The sequence below is a fragment of the Hyperolius riggenbachi genome, chromosome 6 (genome assembly GCF_040937935.1).
Source record: "Hyperolius riggenbachi isolate aHypRig1 chromosome 6, aHypRig1.pri, whole genome shotgun sequence".
In the NCBI taxonomy this organism is placed as follows: domain Eukaryota; kingdom Metazoa; phylum Chordata; class Amphibia; order Anura; family Hyperoliidae; genus Hyperolius; species Hyperolius riggenbachi.
The window spans coordinates 162738611-162761005 of NC_090651.1; the positions used below are offsets into that span (position 1 = coordinate 162738611).

General features: G+C 42.9%; 1 protein-coding gene across 1 annotated transcript in view; it reads right to left on the reverse strand.

Annotated features, from left to right (window-relative positions):
- Positions 1-22395, reverse strand: part of TPR (translocated promoter region, nuclear basket protein) — a 191083-nt gene that overhangs the window by 125639 nt on the left and 43049 nt on the right. Inside the window, exons 11-14 of the mRNA XM_068240152.1 lie at positions 20049-20140; positions 18279-18476; positions 17232-17339; positions 6413-6639 (exon numbers count right to left, since the gene is read on the reverse strand). Of these exons, the coding sequence (XP_068096253.1) occupies positions 6413-6639; positions 17232-17339; positions 18279-18476; positions 20049-20140 (625 nt within the window). The remainder of the gene's footprint in view (positions 1-6412; positions 6640-17231; positions 17340-18278; positions 18477-20048; positions 20141-22395) is intronic.

Below are 22395 nucleotides of genomic sequence, written 5' to 3' on the forward strand. Positions count from 1 at the left end.
TCACTGCTGTCGCCAGGCGATTGGCGGCGGTCAATCGCATGGCGACAGTTGCTGCCGCAACTGTCGCTAGTCCACGTGTGTATGCGGACTAGCGACAGCAACATGATAGTTAATGTACGTGAGTATGGGCCACAAGTAAGTAAGAGTGTGAGTGTGTGAGTGTATGTGTGTCAAGGAACTTATCAAATGAGTTACTTATGAGAATTTTATGACAATGAGTCTTTACACAGTCTACACTCAAGTTTAGTACAATCCTGCAGTGCCAAAAGGGAAAATAACTTTTGGATCAGTTGTAATGACGTGAGGAGTATAGACTTTTTTTTTTGCCTGGCTATCAAAATCAAACATTTCACAAAAATGTTTGCTTGTATTGCAAACCGCTCGTAACCACTTATGTGGTTTTAAGACTGTATAGCTACGTCCCACAGGACTTCAGTTCCTGCACAGGGACGTAGATATTAGTCTACTGTGGCAGATGTCCCCGCTTGCTCCTGCGGGTGTACTCGTTGCTGCCCATTAGAGGGAAGATGAATGAATGAATGAATGAGAAATCCCACCTACGTTCATGTATCTAATACGAAGACCCATATATTATATATATATATATATATATATATATATATATATATATATATATATATATATATATATATATATATATATATATATATATATATATATATATATATGTATGTGTATATGTATGTATGTGTATATGTATGTATGTGTATATGTATGTATGTGTATATGTATGTATGTGTATATGTGTATATGTATGTGTATATGTATGTATGTGTATATGTATGTATGTGTATATGTATGTATGTGTATATGTATGTATGTGTATATGTATGTATGTGTATATGTATGTGTATATGTATGTATGTGTATATGTATGTATGTGTATATGTATGTATGTGTATATGTATGTATGTGTATATATGTATATATATGTATGTGTATATGTATATATATGTATGTGTATATGTATATATATGTATGTGTATATGTATATATATGTATGTGTATATGTATATATATATGTGTATATGTATATGTATATGTATATGTATATGTATATGTATGTGTGTGTGTGTGTGTGTGTGTGTGTGTGTGTGTGTGTGTGTGTGTGTGTGTGTGTGTGTGTGTGTGTGTGTGTGTGTGTGTGTGTGTGTGTGTGTGTGTGTATGTATGTGTATATGTATGTATGTGTATATGTGTATATGTATGTGTATATGTATGTATGTGTATATGTATGTATGTATGTGTATATGTATGTATGTGTATATGTATGTATGTGTATATGTATGTATGTGTATATGTATGTATGTGTATATGTATGTATGTGTATATGTATGTATGTGTATATGTATGTATGTGTATATGTATGTATGTGTATATGTATGTATGTGTATATGTATGTATGTGTATATGTATGTATGTGTATATATGTATATATATGTATGTGTATATGTATATATATGTATGTGTATATGTATATATATGTATGTGTATATGTATATATATGTATGTGTATATGTATATATATATGTGTATATGTATATGTATATGTATATGTATATGTATATGTATATGTATATGTATATGTATATGTGTGTGTGTGTGTGTGTGTGTGTGTGTGTGTGTGTGTGTGTGTGTGTGTGTGTGTGTGTGTGTGTGTGTGTGTGTGTGTGTGTGTGTGTGTGTGTGTGTGTGTGTGTGTGTGTGTGTGTGTGTGTGTGTGTATACACACACACATACACATATACACACACACATATACACACACACATACACACACATATACACACACATATACACACACACAAAATTAACCCCTTACCACCCACCCTCTCCCATAGTTCCCCAAATAAATGATATGCTTAGGACAAAGAAAGAAAAAAAAAAAAAAAAAAAAGTTACCTTAGGGACTTTTTTTATTATGTCAAAAGGGTACCGTATATACTAGTGTATAAGCAGACCCATGTATAAGCCGACCACCCAACTTTTGCCTAAAAAAACTCGGGAAAAATGATTGACTCGTGTATAAGCCAGGGGAGGTATTGCAAAGGTCATTGTTCCATTTGCCATACACTACACAAGCACCCAATCCAGCATATGTGGCGTGGTTTAGGAGGATATGCAGCAATGACTGTGCCCCTGCTCCCCTTCCAAAGCAAAACGGAAATTGTGCGTCTCGGCCAAAGTATCCCACTCTACTACATGGTGCTGTGTGATTAGGACACATATGTAGCCATGACGGTGTCCCCATCCCCTCACCAAGGCAGAGCAGTATGTAAATAAAACATGCATTTTAGCCAGAGTATCTCCCTCTACACAATGATGAATGTACAGTGATGTGAAAAACTATTTGCCTCCTTCCTGATTTCTTATTCTTTTGCATGTTTGTCACACTTAAATGTTTCTGCTCATCAAAAACCATTAACCATTAGTCAAAGATAACACAAAATGCAGTTTTAAATGGTTTTTTATTATTTAGTGAGAAACAAAAACTCAAAACCTACATGGCCCTGTGTGAAAAAGAAATTGCCCCCTGAACCTAATAACTGGTTGGGCCACCCTTAGCAGCAATAACTGCAATCAAGCGTTTGCGATAACTTGCAACGAGTCTTTTACAGCGCTCTGGAGGAATTTTGGCCCACTCATCTTTGCAGAATTGTAGTAAAGACAAAACCGCTCTACCTCCGATACCTGTACAGGGTGCTGGAAACCAAACGGCAAATCAGGAACACAGTGAAGATGAAATCCGCACACCCACAGGAAAAGTCCAAGGGTTTTTATTTGAATCCAACTCACAAATACAGTAAAACGGCTTTGAGTTGGATTCAATTAAAAACCCTTGGACTTTACCTGCGGGTGTGCAGGATTTCATCTTCACTGTGTTCCATCTTTGCAGAATTGTTGTAATTCAGCTTTGAGGGTTTTCTAGCATGAACCGCCTTTTTAAGGTCATGCCACATCTCAATAGGATTCAGGTCAGGACTTTGACTAGGCCACTCCAAAGTCTTCATTTTGTTTTTCTTCAGCCATTCAGATGTGGATTTGCTGGTGTCTTTTGGGTCATTGTCCTGCTGCAGCACCCAAGATCGCTTCAGCTTGAGTTGACGAACAGATGGCCGGACATTCTTCTTCAGGATTTTTTGGTAGACAGTAGAATTCATGATTCCATCTATCACAGCAAGCCTTCCAGGTCCTGAAGCAGCAAAACAACCCCAGACCACCACACTACCAACACCATATTTTACTGTTGGTATGATGTTCTTTTGCTGAAATGCTGTGTTACTTCTACGCCAGATGTAACCGGACATGCACCTTCCAAAAAGTTCAACTTTTGTCTCGTCGGTCCACAAGGTATTTTCCCCAAAGTCTTGGCAATCCTTGAGATTTTTTTAGCAAAATTGAGACGAGCCTTAATGTTCTTTTTGCTTAGAAGTGGTTTGCGCCTTGGATATCTGCCATGCAGGTCGTTTTTGCACAGTCTCTTTCTTATGGTGGATTCGTGAACACTGACCTTAATTGAGGCAAGTGAGCCCTGCAGTTCTTTAGATGTCCTGGGGTCTTTTGTGGCCACTCGGATGAGTTTTCTCTGCGCTCTTGGGGTAATTTTGGTCAGCCGGCCACTCCTGGGAAGGTTCATCACTGTTCCACGTTTTTGCCATTTGTGGATAATGGCTCTCACTGTGACTCGCTGAAGTCCCAAAGCTTTAGAAATGGGTTTATAACCTTTACCAGACAGATAGATCTCAATTACTTTTGTTCTCATTTGTTCCTGAATTTCTTTGGATCTTGGCATGCTGTCTAGCTTTTGAGGTGCTTTTGGTCTACTTCTCTGTGTCAGATAGCTCCTATTTAAGTGATTTCTTGATTGAAACAGGTGTGGCAGTAATCAGGCCTGGGGGTGACTACAGAAATTGAACTCGGGTGTGATAAGCCACAGTATTTTTTAACAAGGGGGGGGGCAATCACTTTTCCACACAGGGCCATGTAGATTTGGAGTTTTTTTCTCACTAAATAAAAACCATCATTTAAAACTGCATTTTGTGTTCAATTATGTTCTCTTTGACTAATAGTTAACGGTTTTTGATGAGCAGAAACATTTAAGTGTGACAAACATGCAAAAAAGAAATCAGGAAGGGGGCAAATAGTTTTTCACATCACTGTATGGGGCACATATGCAGCCATGACTGTCCTGTCCCCTCTCCGAAGCAGAGCAGTAGGTGTGTAAATAAAAACATGCATTTTAGCCAGAGTATCCCCCTCTACTCAATGATGAATCAACAGGACACATATGTTGCCATGAGGGTTTCCCCTGCCCCCCTCCAGAGCGGAGTAGTATTTAAATTACAGCGGTGTCCCGAGTGCCTCCCCTGCATACGCACTGTGGTTTAGCCGCAATGACAGTGTTGGCTGCGCCTCCCCCTTCCCCCTTCCCCCGTCAGAGCGGAGCGGCATGTAAATATCAGCAGTGTGCTGATCCGAATGCCTCTCTCGCTGTATGCAAAGTTAAAAGCAGCGGAGCGTGCTTCCTCCACTTACTTCCTGAAGTCCGTCCGTGCTGCGGGAATTCTTCTATAACAGGTCTGATGCTGGCTCATCTCTGACGCCATTTAGTGACGCTTCTGTCAGAGATGAGCTGGCATCAGACCTGCTTGCACTTCTGGATTGCTTTAACCTCCTGGGTGGCCGATCTGCCGCTACCCGCCGTGCAGCCCCCCCCCTCCCCGACCCCTTGCGCAGCCTGGCCAATCAGCGCCAGGCAGCGCTGAGGGGTGGATCGGTACTTCCTCTGACGTCACGACGTCCATGACATTGGTGACGTCATCCCGCCCCGTCGCTATGGCGACCGGGGAAGCCCAGCAGAAAATCCCGTTCTGAACGAAGGCGATCGGAGCGGGTGGGGGGATGCCGCTGCGCTGCGACTATCATGTAGCGAGCCCAGGGCTCGCTACAGGATTTAAAAAAAAATAAAAAATAAAAAAATATAGAGTGCTGCGCCCCCTCATGGGCGATATAATTGTATCGCCCAGAGGGTTAACAATGACAAATCCAGGAGGATGAAATAGATCTTAAAAGGACCCGGTCACTACTTTAAACAGGTTAAATTAGTGATGTGTATGTTACGGCCAGAACCCGAAGTGTGGCCACTTCTAGTTCTGGCCGGCCACTTCGGGTTCTGGCCGGCCAATGCGCGAAGTGGCCGCAGCGCAGCGGCCAATGTTAGAAATGGAATGTTTCCTTTTATTATGAATGTAGTTTTCCGGCCGTCTCTGGCCAAAATGTAGCAAAACAGGTCGTTCATTAAATGAAATGAAGCTGGCGGCAATGTAGAAGGATGAAGCCGACCGGCTTCTGCTCCGCCTCCTCTCCTCCCCGATACTGGCAGCGGGGGACATGCGTGTCCCCCCCAAAGTCGTTCGTCGCGGCAGGCAATCCTGTCGTTCGTCCCTGCAGAGCGGGTGCTGGCAGAAGCAATGTCTGCAGCCTCCCCGCTCTGCTTTCCTGGCGCCACGAACGACTCTCGGGGACACGCGTGTCCCCGCCGGCTGCCCGAAGGAGAGAGAGAGAGAGAGAGAGAGAGAGAGAGAGAGAGAGAGAGAGAGAGAGAGAGAGAGAGGCAGGGGCGGAGAGGAGGCGGAGCCGCCAGCTTCATTTCATTCAATGAACGAACTGTTTTGCTGCATTTTGGCCAGAGACGGCCGGAAAACTATATTAATATTAAAAGGAAACATTCCATTTCTAACATTGGCCGCTGCGCTGCGGCCACTTCGCGCATTGGCCGGCCAGAACCCGAAGTGGCCGGCCAGAACTAGAAGTGGCCACACTTCGGGTTCTGGCCGTAACATGTACATCAAACCACACTACATTTCCTAACAAAATTAATTTGATAAATTCAGGGCGGGTTCTCTCATGAAGCAAGGTGAAACATTAGCATCAGGCGCAGAGATTTCAGAGGCAGCATTTCTGTTCTGTGTGTACCTTCCTGAGGAGGAATGGAGTTTGCTGAGGGCGAGCAGTGTGTTTTCACAGACAGCCTGTGTGATTGTGTCGAGCTGCAGCATGTCATGTGAGAACAGTAAATGAAACAGAGTAAATTGTCGGGTGCTGTGCGATCATTCGGGGTGGGGAGACGGGATGGAACGCATCCTCACAAGTTTGCCTCAGGCAGCAAACAGCCTAGAACTGACCCTGGATACATTTTTGTAAGAACTATAAGATATCTAAACAGCAAAATGTAACTTAAATGAATAATGGAAAAACCAGAAAAATGCAGGATATGACACCCTTTTTACCCTCATACAAACAGAAACATCAAATTATGCGTTTTTTCACTTTGACAAATTATATACATTTCATAAATCAATTAAAAAAAATAAGATATTCTACGTCTTACTCTGATGCAGAAGCTTCTTGCTCTTCTCTCTCCTTGGTTTCTCCAAGCTCCCTTAAAGCTACCAGGAGTTTCTGATTTTGCTCCTGTAACTCTTCAATGTTTCTATAGGTGACTAAATGCTGTGTTATAACTTCTGATGAGCTTGTGATGTTAGCAGAACTCACATCGTCATCTCTCTGAACGTGGTTTCCTCTTGCCTCTTCCAGCTCCATTAAAAGCACTTTTGTCTAGTTTGGAAACAAATCAACAACATTTTTTAGGTCAGCTGGAAAAAATGCATACGTAAAGACTTTCATTGAAATGTACTGTAATTATTAGGGATGCTCAAACAAAAGGATAATGCTTAACACCTTACCCCAATGAAAGGAGTCCAAAACTCTTTCCCCAATATACAGAAACCTTTAAAAACTATGAAGCAATGTGGCGCTGTTTACACCTATACGTGGATTCACACACTCTTACAGTATCGGCACTCTAACATTAAACTACTGCCTCCTAAAGACCATCATGTCAACTTGCCTGGCTATACGAAAGGCTTTTAGCTTCATTGTATCTGTACTGTACAAACTATCAATAATAATACGACCCATTTGCATTGTTACACGTGCGTGCGTATGTTACTTTTTATAGTATCTGGTCTTCAATAGGGGATGGTCACGGAGATGCAAAGAATTCTAAGTTGCACTGCATGCATTTTTCTGGTAATTTTATGCAAATATTTGTGTAGCTTGAAAATAGACCTAGCAATTGCAGCAGCAGGATTCCCTCAAGCACAGGGATGTCGAACTCCAGTCTTGAAGGGTCGAGGTACTCGCGCTTTTTTGGCACAGCTCAAATGAATTGATTTGACCGAGTCAGGAAGGTTGTGGTTCAATCAAGTAGAAAACATTTCTTCATTTCTCAATCCATCCTAAACACTGCCATGGATACGGCCCTGGAGGACCGGAGTTTGTCACCTGTGCTCTAATGTGTATGAGCGAATCTGAACTGAAAATAAACTTATGAGATAACTGCATGAGTAGCGGCAATAAAGGTCAGGGCTGCATTTCGACTGCTTCATTTGCAGGCAGGGACTATGTAGACTTAATACTATGTGTACCCATGTTTATCTCACGTCACGTCTGTTCATGTAGACTAAAGGTTACCATACACTTATAGATTTGCAGCAGATTCGACCATCAGACAGAATTCTGTCAGATGCCTGTCAAGTCGAATCTGACAGGAATCTGATGTGTGCCACACACTAGGAACAGATTTCCGAATGAAATCTATTGGAAATCGATCTAAATGCATTATTGGACCATAATATCCAATGCAACTCTATAGGCCATTGATCTGCTGCTAGCAGCAGATCGTATACAAAGAAAGAAAGCGCTCCCCTAAATGTGAGAGACATATATAAATGCTAGATCTCACCTCACTAGACTTCTGGTTTAAACCTCCAATTGAGTAACATATCACCAAAACAATTACTGTAAAGAATATGAAATGGCACGTGTCCCTGATATGTATACCAGATAATCTACGCATTTATTGAAAAATATAATTTACACAACTGCTTGATTGCATGCAAAAATCAGCATTTAAAACCAGCTAAAATTTTGCTGGAGCAACAGCACCTCATTAATATACTCAGGACAATAGCTAGCAGATCTAACTATAGTAAGCCAGCATATCAACCATCCACACTTGCATACCAACACATGGGCCCAACCAAACAGATTTGGCAACTGCAAGAGCGGAGAGTCCAAGATACATCTTCTATAGGCTCCCCATAGGGGGCATAGAGTGCACCTGTGCAGCAACGATAAAAAGATGACGGTAACCCGTGTAGCCACACAAGAAAAATCATTAATTGACAAGGCAACAATCAGAGGGGAAACCATACATTTCCATACGATAGTCTCACCACCTCCTTTGTAGTGATCTTCACATGGGTACCCACTGTTGCTTTAGTTGGCTTAGGTCTCTGCTCTGCGATCGACAACAGATGCCAGCAGTATGCACACAGCAGCCACGCTAGGACTGCGCACACGCTGTGGGGTATCCGCTCCAAGCCAGTAGCTGTTCCTGGTCAAGCAACCACGTGGGATGCCGTCCCATAAGTGCTCCCTTAGTCAGGGCAGTGTGAGGTGGCTGTCACTAGGACGAGGTGGCTCCACCCATCTACGCATTTCCCGCCCCTCTCGTGGGCGATGTGAGCCGGGTGTGTCCTGCTTCCCTCTTATGAGTCATCAGACCCAACCTCCTTGGCAGTGAATCTCCACCTCCTTATACATCACAGTTCACAGCCAGATAAACAATTGTTCCAGCGTGCTTATGCAGTAGGTTAACCAATCATTGTGCTTGACTGCTAGTGTATATATCACACAATCATTAAATTGCATTTAAAGGCATACAGTGGTTTGCTAAAGTATTCGGCCCCCTTGAAGTTTTCCACATTTTGTTATATTACTGCCACAAACATGAATCAATGTTATTGGAATTCCACGTGGAAAACCAATACAAAGTGGTGTACATGTGAGAAGTGGAATGAAAATTATACATGATTCCAAACATTTTTTACAAATAAATAACTGCAAAGTGGGGTGTGCGTAATTATTCAGCCCCCTTTGGTCTGAGTGCAGTCAGTTGCCCATAGACATTGCCTGATGAGTGCCAATGACTAAATGGAGTGCACCTGCGTGTAATCTATTGTCAGTACAAATACAGCTGCTCTGTGACGGCCTCAGAGGTTGTCTAAGAGAATATTGGGAGCAACAACACCATGAAGTCCAAAGAACACACCAGACAGGTCAGGGATAAAGTTATTGAGAAATTTAAAGCAGGCTTGGGCTACAAAAAGATTTCCAAAGCCTTGAACATCCCACGGAACACTGTTCAAACGATCATTTAGAAATTGAAGGCGTATGGCACAACTGTAAACCTACCAAGATAAGGCTGTCCACCTAAACGCACAGGCCGAACAAGGAGAGCGCTGATCAGAAATGCAGTCAAAAGGCCCATGGTGACTGGACGAGCTGCAGAGATCTACAGCTCAGGTGGGGGAATCTGTCCATAGGACAACTATTAGTCGTGCACTGCACAAAATTGGCCTTTATGGAAGAGTGGCAAGAAGAAAGCCATTGTTAACAGAAAAAGCATAAGAAGTCCCGTTTGCAGTTTGCCACAAGCCATATGGGGGACACAGCAAACATGTGGAAGAAGGTGCTCTAGTCAGATGAGACCAAAATGGAACTTTTTGGCCAAAATGCAAAACGCTGTGTGGCGGAAAACTAACACTGCACATCACTCTGAACACACTATCCCCACTGTCAAATACGGTGGTGGCAGCATCATGCTCTGGGGGTGCTTCTCTTCAGCAGGGACAAGGAAGCTGGTCAGAGTTGATGGGAAGATGGATGGAGCCAAATACAAGTAATCTTGGAAGAAAACCTCTTGGAGTCTGCAAAAGACTTGAGACTGGGGCAGAGGTTCACCTTCCAGCAGGACAACGACCATAAACATAAAGCCAGGGCAACAAAGGAATGGTTTAAAACAAAACATATTCATGTGTTAGAATGGCCCAGTTAAAGTGGACCCAAATTAAAAATACAAGATTTCCGAAATAAAATCTATTTTCTAAATTATAATAATAAATAGCATCCTTTTTTCAGCTGCATGATGACAAATATAAAATATTTTACATTTATTGGAGAAACCCCTCCCTTCCTTTCAAATTGCCGGGATTTTTCCAGCAAATTGGTGGAGTAGATGGTGTCTGGCAACGGAGGAATTGCTAATGGCTGCCCCCAGTATAACCCTAGCTATGAAAAAAAGGTGAAAAGCATGCACTGAAATGATCATAGGTGTGAAGGAGTGTTTATTTATCTTTGTATGTGCCAGAGTGGTGCAACTAAATATTTTTAATAAAAAAAATGTTTGGTTTGGGTCCGCTTTAAAGTCCAGATCTAAATCCAATCGAGAATCTGTGGCAAGATCTGAAAACTGCTGTTCACAAACGCTGTCCATCTAATCTGACTGAGCATAGTTGATGTGTAGTTGGTACATGTGCATATGTTAAAATTACAGCGGTATGAGAAACACAAGGAGGTCCCTGCCCTTGAGAGCTTACAATCTAGAACAGGCAAAGGCAAACTCAGCCCTCCAGCTGTTACAAAACTACAAGTCCCACAATGCATTTGCCTATATGAGTCATGACTTTGGCTGTCAGACTCCTGCAATGCATTGTGGGACTTGTAGTTCCTTATATATATTTTCTCATTGCTATATCTACAATACAGCAATATAACAGGCGCCGGTAGATATTACTTTTAGTCTCCAGTGACGCAGCCAAGGATGCTTCACCCGCTTAATCTCAATTAGTAGATATTACCAATAGCAACATATCTTTAGGGCAGTCCAGAAGTATATGGAGTAAAGTGAAAAAGATATTTTTTTCGTCTAGCATATGTATCTCCAAAGGTTTCCTCATTCAACACATCGAGACAGACAGTATCACTCAGGCACCTATCTCTATCTAATGGTACCAACCTATCAATGTACCCCCTCCTGATAGTCTCCAAATATACACTTGTTTATTAAGGAATGGTTTTAAATCAAATTCACCATTTAATCCATGGGGATGTAATTTCTGCAACCGAAAGATCCACATACTATCATCCTCTGTTTTGATACATTCAGTTTGTAAATACCCTTACACCGAGTGCCTTGCAGCCGAGATCCATGATATTGCGCATAATGTTTACCAAGAGTGGCATCCATATCTTTATTAATGTTTCCTAGATGCTCTAGGATTCTGACCTTCAGGGCTCTCAGTCATCCCCATGTACATAAGATCACAGGGACAGGTGATACTATACACAGTATTCTCAGTTTTAAAATTAATAAAAAAAAATAATTATATACTTTACTCAACACTGCCCCCACTATCCCAAAATGTTTGGGTCTTATGTACATAGGGACATGCCTTACAGCCACTACACCTGTACATTCCTTTTATCAGCGTTTTACTCAGCCAGGTGGTTGGAGCTGAACTCCTTTTGTATTCACTGTTGACTAGCATGTCCTTTAGATTCGTAGATAGTCTACCTGTTATTTTTGGAAGGGGGTCTATCATCTCTGCAATTTCTGATGATCCCGTTCGTATAGGCCAATGACGGTCCAGTAATTGATGTAATTTTTTCCAGTGGAGCCCGCATGTGGTAAGTAGTCTGATCTTATTGTTTTGTTCCTGTGTATTTGTTGTCCCCTGGGGTTTACCGCAGCTAGCCCTCCCATTTTCCTCCATTTTCTCTGATTTATTAAGAAATTCATCTCTGTCTCAATCCCATGCCCTTTTAAGGGCTTTTCGCAGGATAGTATGTGAATAGCCCCGTTCCCGGAAGAGATGATACATCTCCCGTGACTCCTTTCTAAAGCTGTCATCTGAGGAGCAATTCCTGAACAGCCGGAAAAATTGTCCATACGGGATACCTCTTTTTAGATGTTCTGGGTGGTGGCATGGAGGATACAATTCCCAGCAGTTGGTTTTTGATATGGCGACATTTTAATTTCATTCCCGGCCATTGTAAGCAGCAGATCCAAGAAAGAAACTTTCACCACTAAAATTGTAGGTCAATCTAATGTTTATCTCGGAACTACGGATACGGTTCACGAATCGTTCAAGGTCACAGACTTCCTTCCTCTACACCATCTATGTAATCGCACCCATAATGCGACCCCGTCCCGGTATCCAGGATCCTGGTACACCACCTGTCGTTCCCAGAGACCAAGATGGAGGCAAGCAAACATAGGGGCACAAGTCGCACCTATTGAGGTACCCTGTATTTGCTTATAGTACTAACCTGTAAAAGAGAAGCAATTGTTTCCCAAAATTAAATGCATAGCCTCTACAACAAAGGCATTGTGGGCATATGCACAGGGATAGTGCTAGCAGCCGATCGACCTAGATTTTCCATCCTGTCAGATAAATCAAATCAATCGAAATCTATCGAAATTGGCCATAAATCTATCGATTTGATAGTCGATTTTTGATCGATTGCTTTGACTACACTTACATTTTTTTTTTCCTTCATCTTATTTCATCAGCATCGAATATCACACAGGTATATTGGTCACAAATACTGTGTCTTGTGCGTGTCAAGTGTGTGCTTAAAGAAAGAAGTGGCCAGTGTCTAGGCTCATAACCAGATGTTTTGCAAGGGATTTGGCATTAGCTAATCAAGGAACTTCAACAAGCTCTGCAACCATGTGCCTACACAGGTCTAGAAAAATATTTCTGTCTGAAAGGAGTTTTAAAGGACCACTATCGCGAAAATAGTAAAACATTTAAAATACATGTGAACACCTGTAAATAATAAATACGCTTGCTCCAGAGTAAAATGAGCTATAAATTACTTTACTCCTATGTTGCTGTCACTTACAGTAGGTAGTAGAAATCTGACAGAACTGACAGGTTTTGGATGAATTCATCTCTTCATGGGGGACTATCAGCATGGGCTTTATTCATTATAAAGACACTCCCTGGGCAGCACGGTGGCATAGTGGTTAGCGCTCTCGCCTTGCAGCGCTGGGTCCCTGGTTTGTAGGTTCTCCCTGTGCCTGCGTGGGTTTCCTCCGGGCACTCCGGTTTCCTCCCACATCCCAAAAACATATGGATAGGACTATGGTAGGGAATTGTGAGCTCCTCTGAGGGACAGTTAGTGGCAAGACGATATACTCTGTACAGCACTGCGGAAGATGTTGGCGCTATATAAATACTAAAAAATAATAATAATAAAAGGATTTATACAAAGATGCAGGTCAGCCTCCCTGCACACTCTTTTTCTCAATTGGATAGATCAATCGCAATTCACTACCGTATATACTCGGCTATAAGTCGAGAAATTTAGGTTTGATCTACTTTTGTGAAGTAGGGGGGTCGACTTATACTCGCATCAGACCTAAATTTCTGACTTGCAGCCGAGTATCAAGAGTCCTTCCTACTCTGCATCTGCTGCATTCTGCCCCCCTAGTGCTGCCAGCCAGCCAGATTGTGTCCCTCTGGACTTCTAAGATTGCTAGATGCCAAAATTCCGCTCCCCCCTCCACACAGGAGAATGGACAAACCCCCGCTAATTACATATGCAGGCAGCGGCTGAGAATGCTGATCCCCCACTCAGCACTGATCCTCCTTAGCTGCGGGGGTAGGAGCTGCTCACTGGAGCTGCTCACTATGCCTCACTCGTACCTGATAGCTGACTAACAGGGCTCTCTTCCCAGCGCTGTTTCTCCCCAGCACTTGCTCTATAAACAGCGCTGGGCGGCTGGCACTTCAGGGGGAGACAGTAGCTATTAGATTGGTTGTGCTTGACAGTGATGTGGGGGGCGGAGCTTAAATCGCCGATGTCTAGTTAACAAAAAGCTGCTTGCATCAGGGACAGCTGGTGAGGGCAATGATCGGTGGCATGGAGGGATTTAGAGCGGCTCCTACCCCCTTTGCGGAGGTAAGAGCCGCTCTAAATCTCTCCGTTCCAGCCACCGATCATTGCCCTCACCAGCTGTCCCTGATGCAAGCAGCTTTTTGTTAACTAGACATCGGTGATTTAAGCTCCGCCCCCCACGATTTAAGCTCCGCCCCCCACATCACTGTCAAGCACAACCAATCTAATAGCTACTGTCTCCTCCTGAAGTGCCAGCGCTGTTCATACAGTATCATAACGTCACTGTGCAGCGCCAGGGAGAGAGCAGCTTATAGATCTCAGCCAGCAGGTACATATCGTAGCCAGATCTGAGGCAAGATACCTTAAACAATTAACCTTCATGATATACAAGCATGTTTCCAACACTGTGCTGTTGTTGGTGTTCTGTATTACCACATTAACAGTAGCACAGTGTGGGGAAAATGCATGGAGATCATGCAGGGCCATTTGTTTCAGGTATCTTGTCTCATACATGTGAAACAGCACACAAAAAACTACGATAACCTCCTCAAGGTGAACCTAAATCAAACGGTTTACCGTACCTTGCGCTTCTACCAGCTACCTGCAAACATCCTAAGCCCAGCGCAGTCGCTCAACAATCCTTCAATACCCCGCAGCAGGTGTTTCATTTTCCACTGACTGGCAGGTCAACGGCCACTGCGCTGCCCTGGCCGCATGCATCCTTGATCACGCTTCTATCACCGAAAGCGTCCTGCGCAGTACAAGATTTTCAAGTACTGCGCCTGCACAAGATGCTCCCGGCAACGAGCATGATCAAGGACATGCATGGCCAGAGCAGCACAGGTGCAGTGGCTGATGACTTTCGAGTAGGTAACTTAGCCACTGTGGGGGACCGGAGGATCGTTGCATGTTTAAAAGTTCATGGTTTCACTGTATGCATTCTGTAGTTAGCATGAATAAAATCCTTTAGGGCACACTTTCCTGGGTCGACTTATACTTGAGTCATCAAAAAATTCCATCTTAAGAGGGTCAAATATTTGGGTCGACTTATACACGGGGTCGACTTATATTCGAGTATTTACGGTAAGTGCTTTTGAAAATAAATAAAGCCCTGAGAATCACCCATGAGAAGATGGGCTAGTCCAAACACTGTCCGTTCTGTCAGATTTTTACTATCTACTGTAAGTGACAGCAAGTTAGGAGAAACTTAATTTATGGCTCATTTTACTCTGGAAGAAATGTATTTCTTATTTTGTATGTGTTTACATGTATTTTAAATTTACAATTTTTGCGATAGTGGTTCTTTAAGGAGTTAAATGGATGTATCAATCCAAAGTAGGATGGAAACTTGCCTGTTGTCTTTTCTTTTTGTAGTCTGTAGGTTTTCCAATTTAGGCTGATTGTCACATGGACAAAGTAAAACTGTCCCCTGAATTTGGCGTTGTCAGTGCATGAGAATCAAAGTATCCGCTGAATCTTTTGGTGCCTTTAAATGTTATTGTGCTTATAACTGATTGGTATGGACAACAAGTATGTATAGTGCCCACATAGAACACCCTGTATTATGGTTATACCTCTGAGATTTGGACACCGGTTTACTTTTAAAGGGGTTCTGTAGCGCTTTATAAAAACAAAAACTGTCACTTACCTGGGGCTTCTACCGGCCCCCTGCAGACATCTTGACCAACGCCAGTCCTCAAGAATCCTCCATTCCCCACCACGCGTCACATCCAATTATTCGTCTAACTAGACGAACGTCACTTCGGCTGCGTGGCCACAGTCACGTGCATCCATGTCTCCAGGAGCTTACTGGGCAGTAAGCTCCAGGAGACGCGAACGAGGACGCGCACACATTCGTCTAGTTAGACAAATAATTGGATGTGACCCGCGGTGGGTGAACAGAGGATTCTTGAGGACCGGCGTGGGATAAGATGTCTGCAGGTGGCAGGTAGAAGCCCCAAGTGACAGTTTTTGTTTTTATAAAGCGCTTTTGTGCAGGCTGCCACTCAAGAGGTCGGGACTCCATTGAGGTTGGAAGACACATCGCCAATTGGGACACCTTTGGCCTCGCTGGATGCTGGCTCCATCCATTCATCAGCTTCAGCTCCACCGCTGCAGGGACACCTTTGGTTCGGGACCCTCCATGATGTTAGCCGCTAATCCGGAAGTAAGGGCCGCCACGGCCGGAAGATCTGTGAGCCAGATTATCTTGACCAGTTCCTGACGAATGCTGCCCTGGAGTTGCGACCCACCACACAAATACTACTGCACCTTTTGAACTGGAACACCTTGACCAGCACTGCCAGATGACAGCAATCAGGATCCTCAGCAGCATCAGCCATCACCACCAATTTCTTTCATGAAGAACTGGGTCATCACTGCTGAACCTTCGCCTCTCTCTGCCCCTCCCCTCCCCCCCCCCCCCCCCCCCGATGTGTCCTTAGGGATAACAGATTGCCAAGTGCAACTTGTGGCAGTGTAGTAAAGCAGCCTTGGCTCATGGCTTCTGGGACACTTTCTCCCGTCACTCTCATCCCCCTCCTTCCAGAGCCTGTATGAGTTAAAAACACCCCCCCGCCCCCCTTCCACCCCCTTTGTACTTGGCAAAATAAAGGATTTTGATTCTGCTTAAGCTTATATCCAATTTGGTCCCCTCTTTTTCCATATGGTTGCCTCTCTTCCCCCCTGGTTTCTTTTTATCATGGCGTTTTGTCAATGTGAGAAAATGATTTTTCACTCTAGTTTCATTTCCAATCTGATATTTTCTGATGTACTCTTTTTGATGTAATTTCATCTGTATGGGAACGGTCCAGACTCATGTATCTGGAACCTATGATTTATTGGCTTAGTCCCTGCCCAATACATATACGAGACTGCTACTAAGAAAATGTGTGGATTTCATCCTCTGCTTAGAGTGTGAGCTGTGCTTTTGTCATGTTGAGCCTGGCTCATGGTGCTTGAGATCCTGCACAGAGTCTCCTGGCTTTGTTATGGTTTGAGTAGTGAATACCTGCTTGACATGGCTTTCCCATACAACTATGCGCTCAATTCTTGCTTACCACACCATTCATTGGTAAAGAGCAGTACAAGGTTATCTTTAAAGCACAAGTGTACAAATTGCTAGTTATACCATGAGCACTAATATTCAAAGACCATATGCATTTTTTGTCTAGCACAGAGATGTTAAAAGTGCCCCCTAAGCTATTTATTTGACCTACCAATACATGTCTAGCTGAAAAGGGACACAAACAAAAATAAAAAAAACTTGAAGTTAAACTTTCCGTACAGAAAAAAAAAAAAATTTGGCTGGCATTTTTAATCAGAAACTGTAAAAAAAAAACAAAAAAAAAAAAAAACAAAAAAAAAAAAAAACGAGTAAATACTTTAGGTCTAACCTGCTGAGAAAGGTCTTTAACTTGTAGCTCCAGTCTTTGGTTCTCTCTTTCATGAACGGATGACAACTTGTTAGCCTTATCAGCTTCATTTTGCAATCGTTGAATTTCCTTGTGGGGAAAAAAGTAGTCAAGAACAGAGGAGCCAAATCATTCAACATTTGGTACAACAGTCATACATGCAGTCTTTTGACGGAGTCCAAATTACTGTCTAAGCGCTGCAATGTGCTTGGAAGAACAAAGAAATCGAGAGCCCGATATGGTGTAGTATTGTTAAGTTGGTTGTGGTTAAAAGCAAAATATTTAGATATACTCACAAACATGGGTTACCCATAGGCAACCACATCAAGTGCAGGTGGGGAGTATTAGAACCTGACCCCACTCAGGTTTTTAAGATGTCGCTCTCTGTAGATAGGAAAGGGGGTAGCACCCCTCCACCGAGGGTGGACTCAAGATTTCAGCAAGGCTTGGTGTACAGAGGTGCCAGAGTAGAATAAAAACGTTTAAAAACCGTCTAAAAGAGGGGGATGTTCAGGTGGACTTACCTCCCTCAAAAATATATAACTCAATTGAGTCACAATATATCAATACAAAAATATATTTTATTGAACCCCACTTAGTACAACGCGTTTCGCAGGTGTGGTCCTGCTTCATCAGGCAAACAGGAGTATAACTCAATGGGTCTAGATGCAGAGGCGCTCACTTCTGCATCTAGACCCATTGAGTTATACTCCTGTTTGCCTGATGAAGCAGGACCACACCTGTGAAACGCGTTGCACTAAGTGGAGTTCAATAAAATATTTTTGTATTGATATATTGTGACTCAATTGAGTTATATATTTTTGAGGGAGGTAAGTCCACCTGAACATCCCCCTCTTTTAGACGGTTTTTAAACGTTTTTATTCTACTCTGGCGCCACTGTACACCAAGCCTTGCTAAGCGCTGCAATAGCTGTAATTCACATTAAGGCATATGGCAGCGCAGGGTGCACCCAAATTTCCCGCACCGTTTTTACCTGTCTCGGTCATATATAGCACAGCTGTGAAATACCTTCATTGAATGCTCAAGTTTAGAAGACAAGCTTGTGACTGTCTTCTGCATTCGCTCATATTCCTCTCGCTGGCGCTTCAGAACCGGAGCCTTAGCTTCAACCTCTTTCACTATGTCATCCAGATATTTAGAAATCCTTTTATTTTCTTGCTTTTCTATAAGCAGTTCGTCCTTTGTTTCCATATACGCATTGTAAAGCTATCAGGGAAGATAAAATACAACACATCCTTGTATTGCTGAAGGATAAACAGCACATACACAGCTTAAAGAGAATATGTAAGTAAAAAAAAAAAAAACCCCGATCATTACCTGGGGGGGCTGAGGCTCTGGATCCTAATGAGGCTTCCCCCATCCAACTCTAATAACATCCCACAAAAACAAACCAAAACAACATTCGCCACTGCACACTAGCTCCTTTCCGCTTGGGTTTCTTTGCTCTACAGGGCAAGCGGTTTGCGCGGTAAGAAGCAGACTTCCAGGGGTATCATCTCTGGGTTGCCTCTGCTGAGGATCCAGGGGCAGGGATGCTCTCACGAGTAATAACGAGTACTTAAGCACTGGAATTTGCAATTTAAATGAGCTTTAATTAGCTCAGGTGTGCGGCAGGGAGTTAAGGGGTCATTTACCCATTCCTATGGGTCACGTTGCAAGCCTCACTGCTCGCACTTCCTCCTTCAAGCTGGAAGTGCATGGTGGTGAGGCTTGCAACGCAGCCAATAGGATGCGTGCAAGCTATTTGGAGCGCAGGGAGGACATGCACTTATGGGCAAATAACCCCTTCACTCCCTGCCCCACACCTGAGCCAATTAAAGCTCATTTAAAAAAAACCAAAAAAACAAAAAAAACAACACAAAAAAAAACAAACACAAATTCGAGTGCTTAAGCACTCGTTATTACTCGTGAGAGCATCCCTGCCCAGCCAGGTTCATTTTAAGTGAAGTATATGTAGAATATCTTGCCTGCCTACACAGCTAAAGTACAGTATATGTGAACTCTTTGCCTGCCAACTGTCTAGCCAGTTCTGTGTTGCTGCACTGCCAGAATCACAGAAATACCAACTTTGGGTCCTTCCCTGGAGTATAAACCCAATCATCTTTAAAAACCTCCCTGGCGTTCAATTTCCCCAGGATTTCTCTACAAAAGGTTATCAAATTAATTTTCATAACCTTTTTTTTTACTGTAACTTGCCAAAATGGGTCAAGCAAGGGTCTAGTATACAGTGCAGGAGAGAATTGACGTGTATGCTCGTCAATACTGTTCACAGCATATTTTGTATTGACGTGTATATCCGTCAATACCGCTAGGGAGGTTAAAAAGAACCAAGTCGTCTACTGTCCACTGCACCTGCCTGGGACCCTCCTAACTATGACAACTGTGCTACTCTTCATGCATAAGCATAAACTCTGGCTTACTATGCGGTGCAGCCATACTGGAACAGTACAGCCACAGTAATGCATAAAGAGAAGCACAATCGTGATTTGAAATCAGGCAAGCTTTTGTCAAGAGTGAACACTGCCATCCATCTTGGGGGAAATTATAGTCAGTGGAGCACACATACTCAAGGTCCCCAGTGAGAACTATTACCAGAAGACATGGGGGGGGGGGCGGAGTGGGGCATCAACTGGCTCTGGAGCCCTGGGAATTGCCCCATCCCACCCAGCTACTTTTTCATACTACTCAGCTGGAAAAAAAAAATTCTGCTGAGAACACTGAAGAATAAAGTGACTAATTAGTAAGCTCCAGCTCAGGCACCTGATTAAGCATTTTTACCTCAGTTAGCTTCATTCCTGGTCTTACAACTTTAGCCACAGCAGCAGCGGTAGGAGACATAGCAGTTAATTCCTCTTCGCTCAGAAGAACACCTAAAATAGTTCAAGTGAAAAAAGTGTACATAGCCATTAATCACTAGTGTTTAACTTTGCCCCTGCATTCCTCTCCATCCATTTATGCAAACTCACTATAAACTTTAGTGGCCAGACAGGAGATATGGAAAAGAAGCCCTATATAGACATGGGTGGTAGAAAGACACAAACCAGTTGGTCTTTAACATACTGAAAGTGAATGAGACAGCCACGCGTTTTTTTGAAAAAAAATGCGTGCAGCATGCGTTCCCGGACTGCACTGGTCCGGAACGCATGCAGTGTGAAAATCACAGTGCACTCTTTGCACTGTCTGATGTCGTGCATGTCGGCCTCCTGCACGCGTTCCCAAAACGCGTCTGGAACCGCGTGCAGTTTGAACGGGGCCTCATACAGCAGCAAACGCAGGCGACTCAGGCTTCAATAAAGCCAGATGCACAGGGTAAGGCAGTTTGGCATCTGTTTGCATGCTAGCCGAGTGCTAGGCAGACAAGCTAGAATTCCGTGCATCACCCTGTACAAAGATCATTCTGGGAATAATCATTTTACAGATACAGTTCAGCAGAACATTCTGTGCTATGGGGAGGAGAAGGGGACAGAACAGGTAAAAGAAACATACCATGGAGAGTAAAACAGACAAATCAATAGTAAAGTTCTCTGTGGCGTCAGGGGGCACACCTTGTGTCACACTAATTTCCAAATACTCTTTCCATAAAAAAATCTTTTTGTCTAACATCTGGTCAGGAAAATCTTGTGTGTGTAGCTTTAGGACAATACAGCCAGCAACAAGTATACATTTTCACAACCTCTTAAGATCCCTGACAATTCTGGCATAGCAGCTGAGTCGCTTCTGATGATGCAATAACTTTCCCCAAGAATTGTTTAATTCTTCTAGTATTTTATCGAGGACAATTAGGCATAAAAACAATACATACATATTTTGGAGGATGCCTTATTTTATTTCCTTTTAAGCAACACCAACTCCCTTGCTATCCTGCGGAACCTTTGCCTCTAATACATTTAGCCACAGACCCTGAAAAATCATGTAACAGATCAGGCGTTTGACATTGTCAGATCTGAGATTAGCTACACTTGTTTCTGGTGTTATTTAGGCATTACTGCAGCCAAATAGATTAGCAGGGCTGCCTGCCAGGCAACTTTTTTTTTTTTTATTATTATTTATTTATTTTTTAAACATGGCAGTCTCCATTTTCTCACTACAGTTATCCTTTAAGGCCAAGTAACGGTTGCACGAGGGGTTAATTTTGACTGGTAAACACCATCCAATTTCCCCATCATATCAACAAGTTCGATCAATATTCCAATCGATTTTGTACAGAAGTGATCAGAAAATCAATGATCAGTCCCCTGTCGGAGGTTATCGATTTGACCCATCAAATTGATAGGAAATTGCATTGTGTGTATCAGGCATTCGTAACACTAAAAAAAAAAATAAAAAATAAAAAAGGGTTTGTTTTGTTTTTATTATGAGACACTCACTTAACCATTTCAGCCGCGCGAACATGAGCTTCACATCCGCAGCGGCAGCAGCTAGAGCCACAGGGACGCGCTAGTCACGTCCCTGCAGTTTGGGTGGTCTGCAGGAAATCGTGCAGGCAAATGCCCGTGATCGCGCTGCTGCTAGCAGGGGGGATTGGCTGCAGGGGACCAAAGTCCCCTGTGCCAATCCGAGCATGTCCACCGAGAACACTTTTTTTTTTTTTTTTTTAACAAAAACAAAGTTTATTCTTTACATACAGCCGCCGCGCTTCCTTCTGCCGCCAATCGTTAAATTTATGAATGGAAACAATATTTCCATTCATAATCTCCCCGCCGCCACTGATCGGAGATTTCCGATGGAAGCCTACGTCACTTCCCCTAGTTGCAATGTAATGATACATTGTATCCGATTAGTGTACAAAGTACGCTAATAGGATTTTTGCTCAGCGGGGACATCTTGTGGCCAAATAGTAAATTGCACCTACTGACTTTAGAAGAAAAAAAATGAACCTTTATTTCCAAATAAAATATCGTCACCATACATTGTACTAGGGATATAATTTTAACGTTGCAATAACCGGGACAAATGGCCAATAAATTGTGTGGATTTTAGTTATGGTAGCGTGAATTATTTTAAAACTATAATGGCTGAAAACTGAAAAAGAATTTTTTCCATTTTTTTTTCTTATTCCCATCATAATGCATTTAGGATAAAATAACTTAGCATAATGTACCACCCAAAGAAAGCCTAAGTGGTG